At 36.0% G+C, this 19,839-nt stretch overlaps 1 protein-coding gene across 2 annotated transcripts in view; it reads right to left on the reverse strand.

The window, feature by feature from the left end:
• Window positions 1-19,839, reverse strand: part of SLC30A7 (solute carrier family 30 member 7) — an 85,121-nt gene that overhangs the window by 39,220 nt on the left and 26,062 nt on the right. For both annotated transcript variants that reach the window (XM_025872303.2, XM_025872302.2), the window contains exons 6-8: window positions 18,533-18,676; window positions 12,877-12,927; window positions 9,191-9,326 (exon numbers count right to left, since the gene is read on the reverse strand). In XM_025872303.2, coding sequence (XP_025728088.1) covers window positions 9,191-9,326; window positions 12,877-12,927; window positions 18,533-18,676 — 331 coding nt within the window. The remainder of the gene's footprint in view (window positions 1-9,190; window positions 9,327-12,876; window positions 12,928-18,532; window positions 18,677-19,839) is intronic.

Below are 19,839 nucleotides of genomic sequence, written 5' to 3' on the forward strand. Positions count from 1 at the left end.
AGGTTTTCTTGGGCATTCCTCCTGCTTGTTTTTCCTTATAAGCTTTAAAATCTACTTTTACTACCACCCTCCAGAAAAAAAAAATCTATTGGTATTTTTATTAGAAGAGTTTTAAGTTTATAAATAAATCTAAGAATTGACATGTTTATGATGTTGATTCTTCAAAAACAGAAGAGGCTCTGTTCAAGTCCATTTGTGTTTTTCAGAAGCATTTAAAAACTTTTCCTCACACAAGTTTTGCACATTTTATCTCTAGGCTGGATTTTGCTTATATATAAAGGGCATTAATTTTGTACATCAATTTTGTATCTATAACTGTACTAAATTATGCTTATCACTTTTTCCATTATTTTCATGAGTTTTACAGAAATAAATTAATAGATTTTACATAAAATAATCTCTTCTTTCAAATTTTTAAGTCTCAAACACTCTCTTGTCTAAAGTAGTCTCAAACACTCTCTTGTCCAATAAGCTAATGATCACTAATACATTACCATACTTGCTCTGCTTTCAATATATATATTTTTTTTAAAGATTTTATTTATTTAAGAGAGAGAGAATGAGAGATAGTGGGCACGAGAGGGAAGAGGGTCAGAGGGAGAAGCAGACTCCCTGCTGAGCAGGGAGCCCGATGTGGGACTCGATCCCGGGACTCCAGGATCATGACCTGAGCCGAAGGCAGTCGCTTAACCAACTGAGCCACCCAGGCACCCTCAATATATTTTTTTAAGATTTTATTTATTTGAGAGAGAGAGAGAGAGAGTGTGCACGAGTGGGGGTGGGTGTGAGGGGGAGGGCAGAGGGAGAGGGAGAAGCAGACTCTCTGTTGAGCAGGGAGCCTGATGGCAGGATCATGACCTGAGCCAAAGGCAGATGCTTAATGTACTGAGCTACCCAGGAGCCCCCTTTCCAATATTTGTAACACTGTCTGCCACCCTTTCTTAACTAGGATTCATCCTCTGAACTACCAAACACACAAAATGATTTGAGTGACTATTTCTGAATTTCCCCAAGGACAGTAACATAACCAGTACTTTTCTAGATGCATAGGTGAGAGGTTAATACTTAAAAAACAAATGAATGCCTTAGGGATTCTCTCCCAGAAGGCTGGTTGAGAAAGGATGTTAGACTAATCAGTATTTATAAATGCTCTCACTATGACGGTTTTATATATATTTTAAAATAGGTATTATACAATGATGTTCCCATTTATTCAGTTTTACAATACAGACACATACAAACAAGGTAAAATCTTAAGAAACTGCTTGCCTTACCCCAGAAGTATAGTTCATAAATTATAACCACTTGAAAGATGAGTCACAAAGGAAATTATGAGGCAAAACCATTTTTGAAAAAAAAACTCCATCATTTCTTATATATATGACTATTTGAAGATATGGCAGCTTCTTACATGTTTAAAAAAATGCTACTTTTTAATTAATTATTTATCTATTTAGTTAATAATTATCTATTATCACAAATAATTATCTATTTAACCAAAGAATCAACAAGGTTTATCAAAATCAGTATCTGGTTCAAATCCTGTATTCATTAACAATGATGATCACCTATGATTTAGAATTTCAAGTATATAATTTTGTTTTCATTAGTGCATATTCTTTCCATTTCATATCTCTATTTATGACCATTACTGTCATTTCTAAAGTCTGTACTTTAGTTTGCCTCTGCAAGTTGGGCTATTTTGTTCTTCAAAATGATAATAAATATATTTCTTGAAAAACTTCTACAACTAACAAAAAGACGATTTCTTTTGTTTAAAAGTTTTTCTTTGTATTTACAAATGACTATGGTAAAATGGTACAAAGCACCACAAGGTGGTAACCGGTGAGTTGTAGAAAACTGATTTTTTTTTTTTTTTTTTTTTTTTTTGAGGTGCTTTATTTGTAGCTAGAGCAGCAAATTTAAACTTTGGTTGCCTTGTTGAAAACTGATTTTTAAAAAAATTGCAGCACTGGGCGCCTGGGTGGCTCAGTTGGTTAAGCGACTGCCTTCGGCTCAGGTCATGATCCTGGAGTCCCAGGATCGAGTCCCACATCGGGCTCCCTGCTCAGCAGGGAGTCTGCTTCTCCCTCTGCCCCTCTTCCCTCCCGTGCTCTCTGTCTCTCATTCTCTCTCTTGCAAATAAGTAAATAAAATCTTTAAAAAAAAAAAAAAATTGCAGCACAGCTTCAAAAATACCACACCAGAAACAAAGCTTATTTCTGCATCCTGTTTATGTATTTTTTCCCCATCATGCATAGGTACCTCTTTTATTTAAGTGAATCAAAAATCAAGCTGCAGATCTATGTAAAAGGGCGTCACTTTTAAATAAATCACAATGTGATTCAAAGCTACAACTAACTATTCAGATTTCTGTATGCTAAGTTATGAATCCACTTTCCATTCCAACTCAACTACTAAGGAAAAAAGGAGCAAAACCACTCTGAAATCTCTTAAAAGAAGTGTATTTTCAGAAGATAAAAAAATGACACTCTCACTGTTGTACTGGATCTCCTGCTTTTCATTTGGAAACAAAATTCATCACAGCACAACTCAGTTTTACTGAGCAATTTAAAGCACCCTTTTGCCTGTGTTAGAAAATGTTGAGAGAAAAACTTTTTCTAAGAAATCACTTGCACTGTGAAAGTGAAAATGGAACACTGGGCAGCCTACAAGGGAGAGACATCTATTTCCATGGCATGTTCCAAACTGTGGAACACTTAGGTCCAGAAAACATATAGAGTCCTATTATTTCTTTTGCTCTTGGTGAACTGCAAATACACATAAAAATTAAGGCTAAGGAAAATTACTTCTTTATACTCTATTTTATTGAGTTGGTAAGAGTTTCCACGTATTTCCTAAAATCAGTTTTGGCTAACCAGACAAACTCTTACACAATTTGAAAAACATCTCAAGTGATCTGCTTACAAATATTTCATTATCATATGAACATTTAAGTAAATTAAATTTGCTCTCTTAACATAAAAATAGACAACTGGAATGTCTTTATTTTTGTGCTCTGGAGCTATTACTTTTTTATTGCCCTCTATTTAAAAAAATTATGTTTATGAGGTAAAGTCAGAAATGTTGATTTGCCTTAGAGACGTTAGGAAAGAAGCACAATTTTAAAAATGCATCACCCCACCCAAAATAAATATAAAATAAAATACAATGGCACCACCCAGAGAAACCTAAATAACATATATGTATATATATGCACTCTGATATTTTCCCCTGATACATGTAAAGAGAAATATATATTTTAGATATAGACTCTTTATAATAATGAATCATTCTATGTGTTGCCCTGGACCTTGTTTTATTTATTATCATTGCATGAAAGACTTATTCATGCTCTACCTGAAAACTGCCTATTGTCTGAGGGCACTGTTGTCCCTACAACACTCTTTTCTCTCCCACACTCCACGTACTACTGGAGTTTGTGGTGAGGTAAACGTCCTCACTACTATTTCCAGATCTTTGCTCCACCAACTCCCCGCCCCCCCCCCAAAAAAAGTTCTTTTAAGTTCCAGGCCATCAGATTATTCCACCCTCTACCCATCTTGACTCCCAGCACTATGACTCTGGATAGCTCCCCTCAGTCACTAAAGAGTGTAGCCATGGGCTGCTTCTCTTTCCACCTCTACCTTTTTCATGACTCTTAGTTTCAATACCCATGTGGGCAGTCCATCCAGCACACGAGCCTCTCTCTCATGAGTTTATCCTGGATCCACCCCTACAGCCACACCTGAGACCTGCAGATGCCAAGTTCAAGCCTCTCACAGCCTGCGACTCCCCTACTTGCTGCACTCACCCTCCTACCAGAGCTCTGATCTACTAACCTTCTCACTTTTCTCCTCTTTTTCAGCCTCTATTACCACCTTTAAATCTTCATTTCCCACCGCGATAATCCCGGCTGTGCTCCTTTCTCACTCTGTCAGTACTCCTCTGACAACAGCCCAAACGGCTCAATCTGTCTGTTCCCTACCTTTTATCAAGTAGCTGAGCAAGACTAGAGTAAAACACACAGTGGTGCCGGTGGTTTTCACTTTAAATTCATGACTGCAGACTTCAACGGGGCCCTCGGCACTGGCAGGCGATCACACTGCTCCCCTTTACAGCAAAAGGCCTTCAAGAGGAGTTGACTATGGTTGCTACCCCCATTTCTTTCCTTCCCGTTCTCTCCTGAAGCTCCTCCAAACAGACTTTCCTTCTCATTACCCTTCTGAGTGTCTTGGCTCAGTTACCAACTATCAGTCATAGCAGCATTTAACAGGGTGGATCACTCCTTCCTGTCTGAAACGCTTTCTTCACGCAGCTCCTAAGACAGTGTGCGTTTGCATCTTCTCCTCCCGTCCCACAGGCCACCCTCCTCAGCTGGAGCTACGCCCTGTGCCCTGCCTTTCAGGGTTCAGTCCTCAGACCTCTTCTCCTCTCCACCAGGTCTCCCTCTCCGGGAAAACTCATCTAATCTCATGGCTTTAAGTACCATACATAAGCAGATGACACCCAGAGTTTATCTTCCACCCCAAACTCCTCCCGAACTCTAGATACTCTACACTCTGCCCTGTATATTGCACTTTGGCTACATTGTCCTTCTCCCTGCTCCTTTCACATGTCAGGCAGCTTCCCATCTGATGTGTTTACCTGACGTTCCCTCTACCAGGAATCATCTTCCTTTGAACAGTCCCCTGCCCTTTCTCCTTCACTATTAAGGGCTCTGTCACCTTATAAGAGGACTTTCCAAGCCCTTCTAAAATAGCACCCCCTTACCCTGCTTCATAGCATTCACCACCCTAAGACATTACATCATCTATCTGTATGTTCATCTGCTTTATTGACTGTAACCCCTATTTGAGTATAAGCTCTGCAGGGGTTGGGTATTTGCCTATGTTGTTTACTGTCTAGCACAGAGTATGCACTAAAACATTTATTGAATGATTTTTTAAAAAGATTTTATTTATTTGACTGAGAGAGAGAGAGAGGGAACACAAGCAGGCAGAGCAGCAGGCAGAGGGAGAGGGAGAAGCGGGCTCCCTGCAAGGAGCCTGATGCAGGGCTCGATCCCAGGACACTGGGATCATGAGCCGAGCAGAAGGCAGACGCTTAACCAACTGAGCCACCCAAGTGCCCCATTACTCAATGATTTTTAGATATGTTAAAGTTCCCTGGTTTATCTCCAAGAGGTGAGATTATGAGAACATTTCCAAGATAAGTTGTACATTTCGGTAATGTTTGAGTTTTTTTTACAATCAAATGTATTACTTTTGTCATCAGAACAATGGAAAAGAACACATAAAAATGTTAAAATTTAACAATAATGAGAAAATCAAATTATATGAATTTGAGACTATATATTTATGTAAACTAGTGAGAAGAAGTTTTATAAATATACTGGTAAGACTTAGATAAGGATGATATATAGGTTTTATCTTGAAAGCCAACTGTAGTTGATTGGTTGTGGCTGCTCGAAACACGATACTGAAAGGAACCCTGAAGCTAAATTGGGTTCTGCAGAAAAGAAGGATGTTTTCCAGGAAAATGGAAGGGGTGGGAATTGTGATTCATGCCAAATAAATGCCACTCCATGACTTTAAATCTACATGTGTACTATTTCCAATCCTTTGTACTCAGCTGAGTTCTCCCAAGAATTCCGTATTTGTACGTCCCTGCCTATGTGAGATCTCTATACAAATGTCTAATGAGAGATCTCAAACTTAGTCATAAACAAAACAGACCTTTTGATCTGCAGTGCTCTTCAAAAAGAAACAAACCTTGTTCTTCCTCTAGTCCTTCCTCTTTCATAAGGACACCTTCATTCACTAGGTTGCTCCCGTAAAAACTCCACGAATTATCCTTGATTCCTTTCTTTTACTCAACCCTGACCTAAACATTCATATCCATAAGCAAATCTTATTAGCTCTAAGCCCAAAGCATTTTCTAACTTTTTATCTCTCCAGCTTCTAGATGAGGACCTCAGACCAAGCCACCATGGCCTCTCATTTCATCGACTCTAATAACTTTCTAGCTACTCTGCCTTTTTGTACTCTTGCCCCCTTATAATTCATTACCTACACATCAGCCAGAAGTAATTTTTAAAAATACAAATCAAATAATGTCACTTCCCTATGGTTTCTCACTGCAGTTAAAATAAAACCCATACTCCCAATTCTGGCTCATTTTCCCAAGCCTGTCTCTCCAACTTTATCTCAAACGACTCTCCTCTTACTCCCTACACTTTAGCCATATTGGCCAACATTGTTTTCACTATAGGGTTTTGATACTAGCTGTTCCTTACAGAATGCTCTTCCTCAGACATTCAGGTCAGTTTAAATGCCCCCTCTCCAGAAAACTTCCCTTATCACTCAATCTAAAGTAGCAACCCAATCATTACATCCTATGTTAACTCTCTGCATACTACAAATAACTATTTGATATTTGTGTAGTTTATTTATTAATTAGTTTGTTGTCTCTTTCTCCTACTATAATGTAAGATTAAAACAGTATTGTATCACCACTCTGGTGAGAGGGTCTATTTAATAAATATTTGTTGAAAATGATTTGTTTTTAAATGTGTAATATTTCAGTAAAAAAGTTGTGGGTATGGATTTATTTATTCGTATTTGTGGACTAACTGAATGGGAATAGAACTAAGTAAGAATTCGCTATTTGGGAACAGAGAAAGTAATTCTCCAAGGTTGAAAAACCATGAATTTATTTTGATTCAAATCCAAAATACACAAACTTTTTGCCTGGCAGAGTCCGGTGCTGACTTTACAACAATGAAAAAACAACTTGCCCTCATGCAGCTTAAGAGAGAAGAAACGGGCTATTTCAATTTGGTAAGTAAGTGCCATGAAAGGAATAGTAAAAAGTGCTATAGGTATATTTAACCCAGCCTGAGAGGTGCACGATCAAGAAATGCTTCCTGAAGAAAGGGCCGTTTAAACTGAAATCTGACTTGAAGGATAAGCAGTTATGATGGACATACTTGTGGGAGGAGGGAGACAGGCACTCAGTGCAAGAGTACTTTGGGGAAAGGAAATGTGGCCCAGAATCCAGACAGCTCGTAACATATTTTCAGGAAACTTTAAGTAATTTAATATGGCTGGAGAGAATATAAATTGAGAAGGGGTGAGAGAAAGACTGAGAAGTAAACAAGTAACATCATAACGCCCCACTGAGCAGCTTATTCTTTTCCTGAGGGTAAGAAAGTGCCACTGAAAAATTTAAAGCAAGATAATCTTTCCATGTACCATAATCTTCCTTTAAGAAAGATCACTGTGGCCACAGGGTAGAGAAGAGTTTAGAGAGAGACAGAGAAGCCAAGCTCTTCCAAGCAACAATTGATAGGAGAATTAGGATAGTAATAGCGGAGCCAAAGGAAAAAAAAAAAAAGCAATTATTAAGATCCAACTCTAAGTATAAGAAGCAACTAAAACTTATAATACAAAACAAAATAAACACTGAACATGCAAATAGAGAGATACACAAGTTACCAAATCCATCAGGAGTTAAGTTTTATAGAATTCTGTGACATGTAAGCTGAACTTTCAAGGAAGTATAGTTAAGATTTCCAAAGATGCGGGGCGCCTGGGTGGCTCAGTTGTTAAGCATCTGCCTTCCGCTCAGGTCATGATCCCAGAGTCCCTGCTCTGCGGGAAGCCTGCTTCTCCCCCTCCCACTCTCCCTGCTTGTGTTCCCTCTCTCGCTGTGTCTCTCTCTGTCAAATACATAAAATCTTAAAAAAAAAAAAAAAAAAAGATTTCCAAAGATGGGGATGCCTGAGTGGCTCAGGTGGTTAAGCATCCGACTCTTGACTTCAGCTCAGGTCATGTTCTCGGGGTCATGAGATCGAGCCCCATATCAGGCTTCAGGCTGAGCGTGGAGCCTGTTTAAGATTCTCTCTCTCGGTGGGCTCAGTCAGTTAAGAGTCTGCCTTTGGCTCAGGTCATGATCCCAGGGTCCTGGGACCAATGACCACAGCAGGCTCTCTGATCAGGGGGGCAGTCTGCTTCTCCCTCTTCCTTTGCCTCTCCCCCCACTCATGGGTGCCCTCCCTCTCTCAAATAAATAAATAAAATTTTAAAAAAGATTCTCTCCTTCCCTCTCTCCACCACTCACATGCTCTCTCTCAAAACAAAAACAAAAACACAGATTTTCAAAGATGAAGAAACTTCCAAACTTTATAAGACTTTTACATAGCAGAGTTGCTTCCTAGTACAAATAATTTGAAGAAACTTAAAAAATAATCTGCATGTTTAAAATGTATAACCATTTTTAAAGGTAAGAACTTCAAAATCTATATTTATGACTATTTTATATAAGATTATAATTCCTCATAATTAAGTATACTCTATTCAAACATAAGCTGTAAAAATCATCATAATCTGCCCTCTAGTTATCATTAGAAAGCAAGTTTTGCTGACAGTAAAATCATTATGGATAAATAAAAAACAGTCAAATCAAGACATATGTATATATATATATACTTAACATATTAATTAATTCAAGACTGTGAAAGGCAATATATTATTTCACTATTCTGATAAAAATTAAATCAATAATAAAATATATTTCAGAGTGTGGTAAATATGAGATAGTATATAATCTAATTCAGCAAATATTTTTTGAGAATTTACACACACACACTTTACATACACGTTCGCACAAGAGAGATAAACTATACTAAGAGACAGACCCTTCCTCAAGAATTTTATAAAACTAGATAGGGAGACAGACACTTATATACCTCAATAAGCATTTTTATAAGACTTTTGCAATGATAATGTAACTTTATAAATTAAATAGCTGTAGAAGAGACTTTAACATTTTTTTGCATTTGATAGTGTAAGATATAGAATAAGATTCTAACTATAGTTAATACATATTATGTTATTAGTGTTCTACTCTACAGACAGAATGTTGGGTTAAAAAAGATCCTACTAATTTGGATTACAAGCCCAAAAGATTAATTGCTAAATACCAAAAAGAAACATCAAAACCTAGACAAGAAATAAATGGCAAACAGAAAAAAGCAGGAAGATGAAAAGAGAAATAATCTACATAGGAATTTGTTAAAGGCCAAAGGAAAGCCAACACAATCATAATTTGTACTACAGATCTGTAATTTAAGTAGCACATTTCTCACTTCTCATTTTAATACCTGAAAGTAACATATAACACTTACCTTACAACTATAAGCATGGCTATCAGGATCGAACAAATAGGATCTGCTATCATTAGACCAAAATTTTGCATCATGATGGCAGAGGCAATTACACCAATACTCCCAAGTGTATCTGCCAGAATGTGTAAAAATACACCTGGAAACAAAGCATAATCAGAATCAAAATAGTATCTTCTGATCAATGAAGATCTTTCCTTTTTCAAATCAGCAGGGTTCAAAATATCTCATTCATAAATTATACTTGTTCTTAATGATCCTTAATATTTTGGTATAACATAAATGAGGAAGTACAGAAATAAGACTGGTTAAAAGATTCCATAATTAATAATTTGTTGAAAGAAAATGGCATTAGGCTGAAAGAACTGTTCAAGAAATATTGTGAAACTACAAATATATGTACACACAGAGCCCTCTGCTGGTAATTAAAATTATTACTACTTGAGACTAAATTTCCTATGGACACTAACTCTATAAATCCTGATATACTTATTAATTATCCTGAAGGTTTTGTTACCTAAATTATATACTAAGCTCAAACCTGATAAGGAAGAAAGTAGAGATCTGAATATTTAAAAGCAAATATAAAATATTTTTAAAACTTTTAATAAATAAATACTAAATTGTTAGGAAAGTGATATTCTGTCTTGAAACCCAGATACAATATTGCGATATTGTGATTTATAATAAGAAATACATATTTGGTCTTCATCCTGGTTTCTGGAAAACCCTGGGAACTTCCTAAGTGACAGTGACAAAGGTGTCTCTGGTTAATGGTAATATACTTTTGGACCCCACCTAAGGATGGGAGCTGGCTGCCAGGAGAACCAATCATATGATTAGAGGGTTGGAACTTTTAGTCCCAGGCCCCTCTGACCTCCAGGTATCAGAGAACTGCTTGCTTGAGAGTACATTCTTTATGCCCCCTCATTGGATTTGGGCACAGAATCTTAATTTGTGGTCAGAAGTGAGATCAGAATCAGAACCCATTAAATATTAACATTTAATACTTGACTGGAAAACTATTAAAAAAAATCAAGAAGTTTAAAATACATTATTTCTTAAACAGACTTAAGACAACAAATTATTCAACATTTAGATCTTTAATAGGTAAAATCTACTGTATATAACCACTGTCTTTGAAACAAACTTAAACCATGTTACTAAAAATAGAATATTTTAAAATAGCATTTATTCTATCTGAAAAGAAGTAATGTATAAAAAGCACATACCTACTTTAGAAATACTTATTCTACTTTATTATTCACTGGACAATTAAAGGCAAACCATTTTTTTTAGGTGTAAAACACAGATTTACTAAAACTTGAAAACACTGTCTAATAATTTAGAAACAGACTGAGTCCAATCAAATCTTAATGTGCTCTAGGAAAATATGCTTCGATTCATGTTCTACTGTGTAATTTTATATCAAGTATTATACCAAATATAATTCATCCTGCAGTACTTAATATACTTTTTCATTCGTATAGAGTATTGATGTTTGTAACTATTCTTCAAAAAGCTAATGGCTCTATTTCCTGTAACAAAAATATTATGCCGAAGCATACTTAGAGTAAAAAACTCTCCTCTAGGGTATTTCAAATAGCAAAGAATTAGACTAGTAAGTGTCGAAGCCACATTAAGTTTAAAAAATAAAACTGAAGAAAAATACCCATCAAAATAGATTGAAGGGACCTATGCTTCAAAACTCTTAAGTGAAATGTGATTTTAAGCCCTTATATTCTTTAATCAGTGTTTTACTAGGGCCAGACATGAAAACAGCTCTAAATAACCAAAAGGAAAAAGAATCATTTGTTCTTGATTTTTCTTTGACTGAAAAGTCCCTGACTACAACTTATGTGCTGACCTGAAAAGTGACTTTATTAGCAAGTGTCATTAATTACCTAAGCCCTTCTCACTTTCTAGTAACTGTTTCAAGAAGAAAAATCACTAAAGAAAGAAGTTAAACTATTACGTTTAACTTACATAAAAGCTGAAAGCCTTAGAAGACTTGGAAGGATATGAATATTTTAACTGCCCAAGAACACTCCAGCCAGAGGCTATATATATATATATATATATATAAATAAAACAAATGGACTACTCTGCTAGGAGATTCTGACAATTTGGAATGCTATCCCCAGGACAGGGGTATATGGGAAATCTCTGTATCTTCTGCTCAGTTTTGCTATGAATGTAAAATTGCTCTAAAAAGTTAACTGTTATATTAATATTAAAAGATATATATATAATGCAAAGTGTGACCTTTGTCATATCCATAGGCATCAAATGATGATGGCTAAACAGGAGCTTACATGTCATGTAAAATGATACATTATAAAATTTTACAAAGCAGAGAAAATCAGTTTTGTCTGTGAATTATGATAGTTTCTTTGGGGTAGGAGCCAATCTTTGGCTCTGAATTTCTATTTAGACTTCATCATCAAAGTTTCTTAATTCCCAGCTCCCCACCTTCCTGCTTTTATTAACTTTTGACTTCAATCTGACTTTCTCAATAGCTTGTGATCCAGTCTCTACTGAGCCTATTTTTCTCCACTATTTCTTGATATAGCTCTTGTTTTGTTTTTTTTCCCCCACTATGAATGTGCTCCTCCATACTGAGGAGTTTATTTCAGGAGGCTTAAATGTGTCTTCCAGTTACTAGTTTTCCATTTGCAAAATATATAGAATTGGTTTAGAACAGCATTTGCTGAAATAGCTTGTAATCATGCATATGTAATGCATCTATATCCAATGCTATAAATTAGCCTTGATAATATGAGTTTATTTTTAGTTTTAGAAATCATCACAAGTTGAGGGAAGGGAGGTTGGATTTGCCTTCCTAATTATCTTTTAGACAAGCTGTTATGAAAATTACTTTATATTTTCTGAGTATCCATCAATTTATGGTGGCTGCAGCAGCCCAGTAGTTAGCTCAAGGATAGGGAAAACTGTCTGGTATTCAAAGTTTCCATGCGGGTACTCATACATGAAAACTGAGTTAACTGAATTTTTCAGTTATTTGCAGCATCTTTAATATGATCTCTGGCTAGAGGAAAGGATCAATAACAACAAAGCAAAGATTTAGAACCCAAATGACTCACATATGAAAATTATCAGATACAAAATAAGAAAAATAAATTATATATATATATATTCTTATTCAGTAATCCTATGGAGGCAAATATATTACTATGGTGTTCCTATAGTCATTGGCATAGGTATTATTTACAGTTAAGCAGTATAGTTTCTAACTACTGTAATCTTATTAAATCTAAGGAAATAGCCAAGTGATAGTTAAAAGAATGTATGCTAATATATCTAATAGCATATATTTAAAAAGTCACAAAGATAATATTTTAGACACAAATACTGTTACATATTTTTCTTTTTCTTTTTTTTTTTAAAGATTTATTTATTTGAGAGAGTGAGAATTAGAGAGAGAGAGAGAGAGTACATGAGAGGGGGGAGGGTTGGGGGAGAAGCAGGCTCCCCGCTGAGCAGGGAGCCCGATGCGGGACTCGATCCCGGGACTCCAGGATCATGACCTGAGCCGAAGGCAGTCGCATAACCAACTGAGCCACCCAGGCGCCCCTGTTACATATTTTTCTTAAAGGAAAATTTCATATAGCTCAACACAATGAAACTTGTTTCGTAAAACTGAGAAATACACAAATTGCTTGTCATACCTTGTAAAATCTGTCTGCTGGGTCCTGTTGTTTCTTTTAAGGAGGGACCATCTGTAGAGAGTTAAGTTTAATTATTTTAAAATATATCTTCAATTACCAATTCAATTTTTGCAATTCAGAGAACTTTTCATTCAAATATATCATGAAGGATGCATGACTATACAGCCACATCAGATTTACAAAATTCTTTTTTAAATTTAATATAATAATTTAATGGAGACAGACACGGGCAATTTCAAAATGGTACACAGTATTTAGGAAATTATCAAGCAAGCTGGTAAAAATAGTAAATTAAAAACACTGTGAAAGTCTTCTACTATTCATAACATACCTTATTCTACAGTTTGCTACACTAATTTTACAACTGGAAAACCTCAGACAAAACAAATCTACTGCTGAAAGTTATAAGAAGTCCAAGAAATAAAGCCAGGACAGCATCCAGGATAACCAGACTGTGGCAAACAAGAGCTTTCCAATAGCTTCTAGATGGATGTGGCAAGCTTTTCAAACAGAAGAGATAAAAATACTTCTCATTTTGCCTTTATGATGAAAAAAATTTAAAAATACTGCAATTTCTATACTGACTCTGAAGATACTATCAGCTTTAACATAAAAGCAGAAAACATAGGTAAACAAGGTAAAAGATCAGCAATACTGAGATCATCAGGAGGCCTGACAAGCTTTCTGAACATGTCTAACAGAAAGCCTTCCTGGGGTCATGGTTCTTGGCCCATAGTAGCAAAGAGCTGACATATCCTTACCACAACTTTGATAGAGACTGTAACAATGCCAGAAGAGGCATAAAAGCCTAAGGCTGCACAGTGATTTCTGTCTGGATATGGCACTGCTATGGTGGGGAGAAAGACATAGTCACCTTAAAAATCATGCTGAATGTCAAAAGTGTTAACTGTTCTAAAAATCCAGCTCCTGATCAAGGGAGGAGATTTGTCTATAGGTAGTAGGTCCAGATAAAGACGGTAATTTTTGACATAATTATTTGGAAAGGTGTATTCTGCTACACTAATATAATGGTTATGTAAAATAATATAACTCCCACCTATGTAAAATCTGAAAAGTCCTTCTGGACGTAAAATTTGTTATCTGTGGTAGACACTGGCTAGTTGTTTATCATCCATTTCTTCTTCTTTGGTAAACAAATAAACTACATTTCCCAGGCTCTCTTGAGTTATATATGTAACAGTATTAAGCAAAGAAATATGACAGGTAGGGCACCTGGGTGTCTCAGTTGGTTAAGCGTCTGCCTTTGGCTTGGGTCATAATCCCAGGGTCCTGGGATCAAACTCTGCATCAGGCTCCCTGCATCAGGCTCCCTGCTCTGCGGGGAGCCTGCTTCTCCCTCTGCCTGTCGCTCCCCCTGCTTGTGCTCTCTCTCTGTTAAATAAATAAATTAAATTAAAAAAAAAAAGAAATATGACAAGTAAACCACTTCTAGGCTCATAAAAATGTCCCATGTGATCTTCTATGTACTCTATCTCCAGGTAGATGCAGGGAATCCAGTGGAGGGTTCCAAGGGTCAAGAATTCCAGGGATGAAAAAAACCTAGATTCCTAAATTGAATGAAAAACAGCACCCACCCCCTCCTTTACCCATCAACCCAAGAGCAATATATAAACTTTTACTGCTTGAGTCACTGAGATATGAGCAGTTAAACCAAGCAAACAAAAACCAGCTAGCTTTACTGACAGTGTAGCATTTCAATAAATATAAAGCTCACAGCATTTCCCGGTGAGACTATGATGTCTCTTAAGGGCAAAATGGAATGATGGCCCTATTACTTTTGTATCCTCAGATTGGCTAATATATACTGAAGGCAGAAATAATAGTAAAGACAAGATTTTGGAGTCGGATTTCCTTTTTTTTTTTTAAGATTTATTTATTTTCGAGACAGTGCAGGGGGGAAGGGCAGAGAGTGGAGGAAGAATCTCCAGCAGATTCCCCGCTGAGCGAGGAACCCTATGCAGGGTTCAATCCCATGACCCAGAGATCATGACCGGAGCCAAAATCAAGAGTGGGACACTCAACCAACATAAAAAAACAAGAGGCAGATGCTTAACCGACTAAACCACCCAGACACGCCTGGAGTCAGATTTCCCTGTGTTTGAAGCCTAGCATTTCCTTTTACTAGTTACTATGATCTCCACGTGCCCTGATGTCATATAAATTCTTCCTTGCCACTTATCCTTCTCCCCCTTGGCCAAAAAAAAAGCTACCTTTCACCTATTTAGAATCTTACTACAGTGCATTCCTCAAGGTATAAAAAAAAAATTCTAGGGCAACAAACAAGGGGCCAGTTACAAATATTGGTGGTAATGCTACAAAAATAATGACTCTACTGACTACCTAGCAAATCCTTTTGCAAACAACACAGTTTCCAATTGTTTTTATTTTATTTTATTTTTTTTTTAATTTTTTTATTGTTATGTTAATCACCATATATTACATCATTAGTTTTTGATGCAGTGTTCCATGATTCATTGTTTGTTCATAACACCCAGTGCACCATGCAAAACGTGCCCTCCTCAATACCCATCACCAGGCTAACCCATCCCCCCACCCTCCAATTGTTTTTAATAGAATGCAAGCATTAATGGTGAGCGCTGTGAATTGTGCAAGACTGTTGAATCATATATCTGTACCTCTGAAACAAATAATGCAATATACGTTAAGAAAAAAAAAAGAAGAAGAAGATAGCAGGAGGGGAAGAATGAAGGGGGGTAAATCAGATGGGGAGACAAACCATGAGAGAGATGGACTCTGAAAAACAAACTGAGGGTTCTAGAGGGGAGGGGGGTGGAGGGATGGGTTAGCCTGGTGATGGGTATTAAAGAGGGCACGTTCTGCGTGGAGCACTGGGTGTTATGCACAAACAATGAATCATGGAACATTCCATCACAAACTAATGATACAATGTATGGTGATTAACATAACAATAAAAAATTTAAGGAAAAAAAAAAAAGGATAGCAGGAGGGGAAGAATGAAGGGGGGAAATTGGAGGGGGAGACGAACCATGAGAGACTATGGACTCTGAGAAACAAACTGAGGGTTCTAGAGGGGACAGGGGTGAGGGGATGGGTTGGCCTGGTGGTGGGTATTAAGGAGGGCACGTTCTGCATGGAGCACTGGGTGTTATGCACAAACAATGAATCATGGAGTACTACATCAAAAACTAATGATGTAATGTATGGTGATTAACATAACATAATAATAATAAAAAAAGAATATTAAAAAAAGAATGCAAGCATTAGCTAATGAAGCTGCCAATTTATAGATTATCAAAAATAATTTTTGTTAACAGATCACTCAGTAATTTTTGGAATGTAATTCTTAAGGTGTTCAAAGAATTCACCAAAACTGCTATAAACAGAATTTCTTCTATTTAAGGTTTCTTAGTACTTGCATTATAAAGCTAGAAAATAGGAACAGAATTATTGCCAAAACCTTTTTTATGCTGATAAGTGTGTCATTTTTCCATACAGTATCAGTGTCATTTTTCCACACACTAAATGAGGAAAAAAAGAGCTCAAATTATCACATTAAGATATGTATCTTAAGTAAAATGTTGCCTTTTATGATTATACATGCATCAAGATTTTAAAAATAGAATTACTTTGACTGACTTTTAGTAATAACTATAACTCCATCCAAAAGAAATGTTTAAACACTAAGTCTTATGTTTCTAGTAAATAAAAAATTTATATTTATATACCTATTTTATTGCCAAGAAGTAGAACACATGATCAATTAATAACTTAACCCAAATATAATCCCTTATTATAAAATTTTGGAATGAAAATAAAAATTCAAGGAGAAACAGGAAGTTGTTAAATTTATAACTATTTAAACGTTTCAAATGGGTGAGAGTGGGTCTCAAACCACTAAGTTATTTGGAGTCCACTGAATATATTTCAGAGTAATACAGAATTTTCATTCTAGGGGTACCTGGGTGGTTCAGTTGGTTAAGGATTTAACTCTTGGTTTTTTACAGTATGTTTTTTACAGTTCCTCTAAAGTTTAAAATAGAACTACCATATAATCCAGTAATCACACTACTGGGTATTTACCCAAAAAATATAAAACACTAATTTGAAAGGATATATGCACCACTCTTTATTGCAGCATTATTTACAATAGCCAAATTATGGAAGCAGCCCAAGTGTCCATCAACAGATGGATAAAGATGTGGTGTGTGTAAACACACACATACACACACGTTGGAATATTAGTCAGCCATCAAAAAGACTGAAATCCTGCCATTTGCAATGACGTGGATGGAGCTAGAGTGTATTGTGCTAAGCGAAATCAGTCAGAGAAAGACAAATACCACATGATTTCACTCATTCATAGAATTTAAGAAACAAAACAAATGGGAGCACACCTGGGTGGCTCAGTTGGTTAAGCATCTGACTCTTGATTTCAGCTCAGGTCATGATTTCAGGGTCATGAGGCCAAGCCCCACATCAGGCTCCATGTGCTGGGCATGGAGCCTGCTTATGATTCTCTCTCTCTCTCATTCTCTCTGCCCCTCCCCCCCCACTCGCCCATGCTCTCTCAAAAAAACAAAACAAAACAAACGAACAAAGGGAAAAAAAAGGAGACAAACCAAAAAACAGACTCTTAACTAGAGAACAAACTGATGGTTACCAGAGGGGAGGTAGGTGGGAGGATGAGTGAAACAGGTGAAGAGGATTAAGAGTCCACTTATCTTAATGAACAGAGTAATGTATATAATTGTTGAATCGCTATATTATACACCTGAAACTAATGTAATATGGTATGTTAAGTATACTGGAATTAAAATAAAAGTAAATAAGAAGTAATAAATAAATAAAACATACCAGTATAATAGTTACAAAAATACAGCAAATTTTAGAGACTGATAAATTAGGGACTAAATATTCAATTTCCAAGACCCTTTTCAATTTTCAAATCAAAAGTCTGAGGATTCTATTTGGCAGGTACAGACAATACTTGAGAATATAACTTATTTAAAGATAATCTGACTGTGGTATCTAAGCAACTTCTATTAATCTATACTCTGAGCAACGGGGAGAGGCAGAGAAAGAGGGAGAAGCAGACTCCCTGCTGAGGAGGGCCTCAATCCCAGACCTTGAGATCATGACCTGAGACAACAGCAGACGCTTAACCAACTGAGCCACCCAGGTACTCCAGCATACAAAGATTTCTAAGGGAACAAGGAAGTATCAGGTGATATTCACCAAAAATTACAATGAAAATATGCAAAACTGAAAACCCCTATTGTATTTTTATAAGCCTATGTAGGACAAAAGGCCTTATTGTACTTAAAAAACACGTCCAATCTCGTCTGTACTTAAAAAATTGTAATTTTCATTTGCTAAAATCCAACTGTTTCTCATTCACTGAAGCTCATTTAAAATAGTGGCACATAGTATAATATACTCACTGAAAAACAGCTATATCCTTGGCATTATACTGAGTTAATTTCATTATATCCTAAAAATGAACAAGCCCTGCGAACCATTTAGTTTGATTCATTAGAAAGGAAGTTGATTACAAAACCTTTTCAAGAAATTATCTCAACTAAAAGAGTAATCTATAGAAAATTTCAGTATATTTGGAAGGCTGTCCATTTGAAAGTATTTTGGCTGTACTTACCATGAGAATGAAAGTGTCCATGTCCATGAGCATGATCATGACTATGTGCAGCACCATGTTTCAATTCATGACTATGGCAATGATCTCCATGGCCATGTGTCTGATCCAGAACACCATTGAAAAGGGAATGACTGTGTCCATGGCCTAAAAAGTAGTTAGAACAAAAAGTATGCAAAACTATATTAAATAAATGGTTACAATAATACTGATATCAGTGAAAAGAATTAGCTCTAAAAAGAGATTCAATTAGGTAAGGATCTACTTGTAAAAAGTGTTATAGATTCATTAAAACTGACTGAGTTCCTACCATGGAGTATGGGAAGGAAATGAAATATGGAGGGAAGTGGTAGACTTTACTGGAGATGAAAATAAGTGAGAAGTACACAGAAATATTTAGAGATTAGACAATGCCATTCATTCATTCATTCATTCATTCATTCAGGAAATACTTATTTGAAACACACTATGTTATAGGCACTATTCTAGGCACTGGGGATAAAGCAGTGAAGACCACAGACAAAAATTTTAGCTAAAACTTTGCAAAGTACTATTACATATATTATCAAAGTAAAACAAAATATATGCATATGGTCACTTCGAGGCAGCAGCAGGGAAGCCACTGTATTTGATAAAAGATCAACAGAATTACGTTACAGCAGGTAGAATCCTTAGAAAAAACAAAAACAAAATAATGCAACAAACTTTGAAGGGAGAGGTAAAGTAATGATACCAGAGTCATTATAATATAAAATGTCCAGTTTTCAACAACAAAAATTGTTAAGACATGCAAAGAAAGATGAAAGTATGCTACATACATAGAAAAAAAAAGCAACCCACAGAAAATGTTCCTGAAGGAGACCCAGATTTTGGACAAAGACTTTATTTAAATCAGCCATTAGAATATGTTCAAAGAAATAAAGAAATCCATGTCTAAAGAATTAAAGTATAACAACAATAACTCACCAAATAGAGAATATCAATAAAGAGAAATTATAAAAAAGAACCAAACAAAAAATTCTGGAGTTAAAGAAATATAGTAACTGAAATAAAATATTTCCTAGAAGGCTCAACAACAGATCTGAGCTACAATTATGCAAACTTGGAAGATGGATCACCAGAGACTGTCCACTCTGAGGAGCAGAAAAGAAGAAAATTAAGAAAAATAAACATAGCCTTAGATACCTGCGGAAACATCAAATGTACCAAATTAAGCATTAAGGAGTCCCCAAAAAAGAAGAGACAGAAAAAATATCTGAAGAAATAATGGCTAGAAACCCCAACTCTGATGAAAAATATTAACCTACACA

This window comes from Callorhinus ursinus, unplaced genomic scaffold (genome assembly GCF_003265705.2).
Source record: "Callorhinus ursinus isolate GAN/ISIS: 27379988/994484 unplaced genomic scaffold, GSC_fseal_2.0 scaffold9, whole genome shotgun sequence".
Lineage (NCBI taxonomy): Eukaryota > Metazoa > Chordata > Mammalia > Carnivora > Otariidae > Callorhinus > Callorhinus ursinus.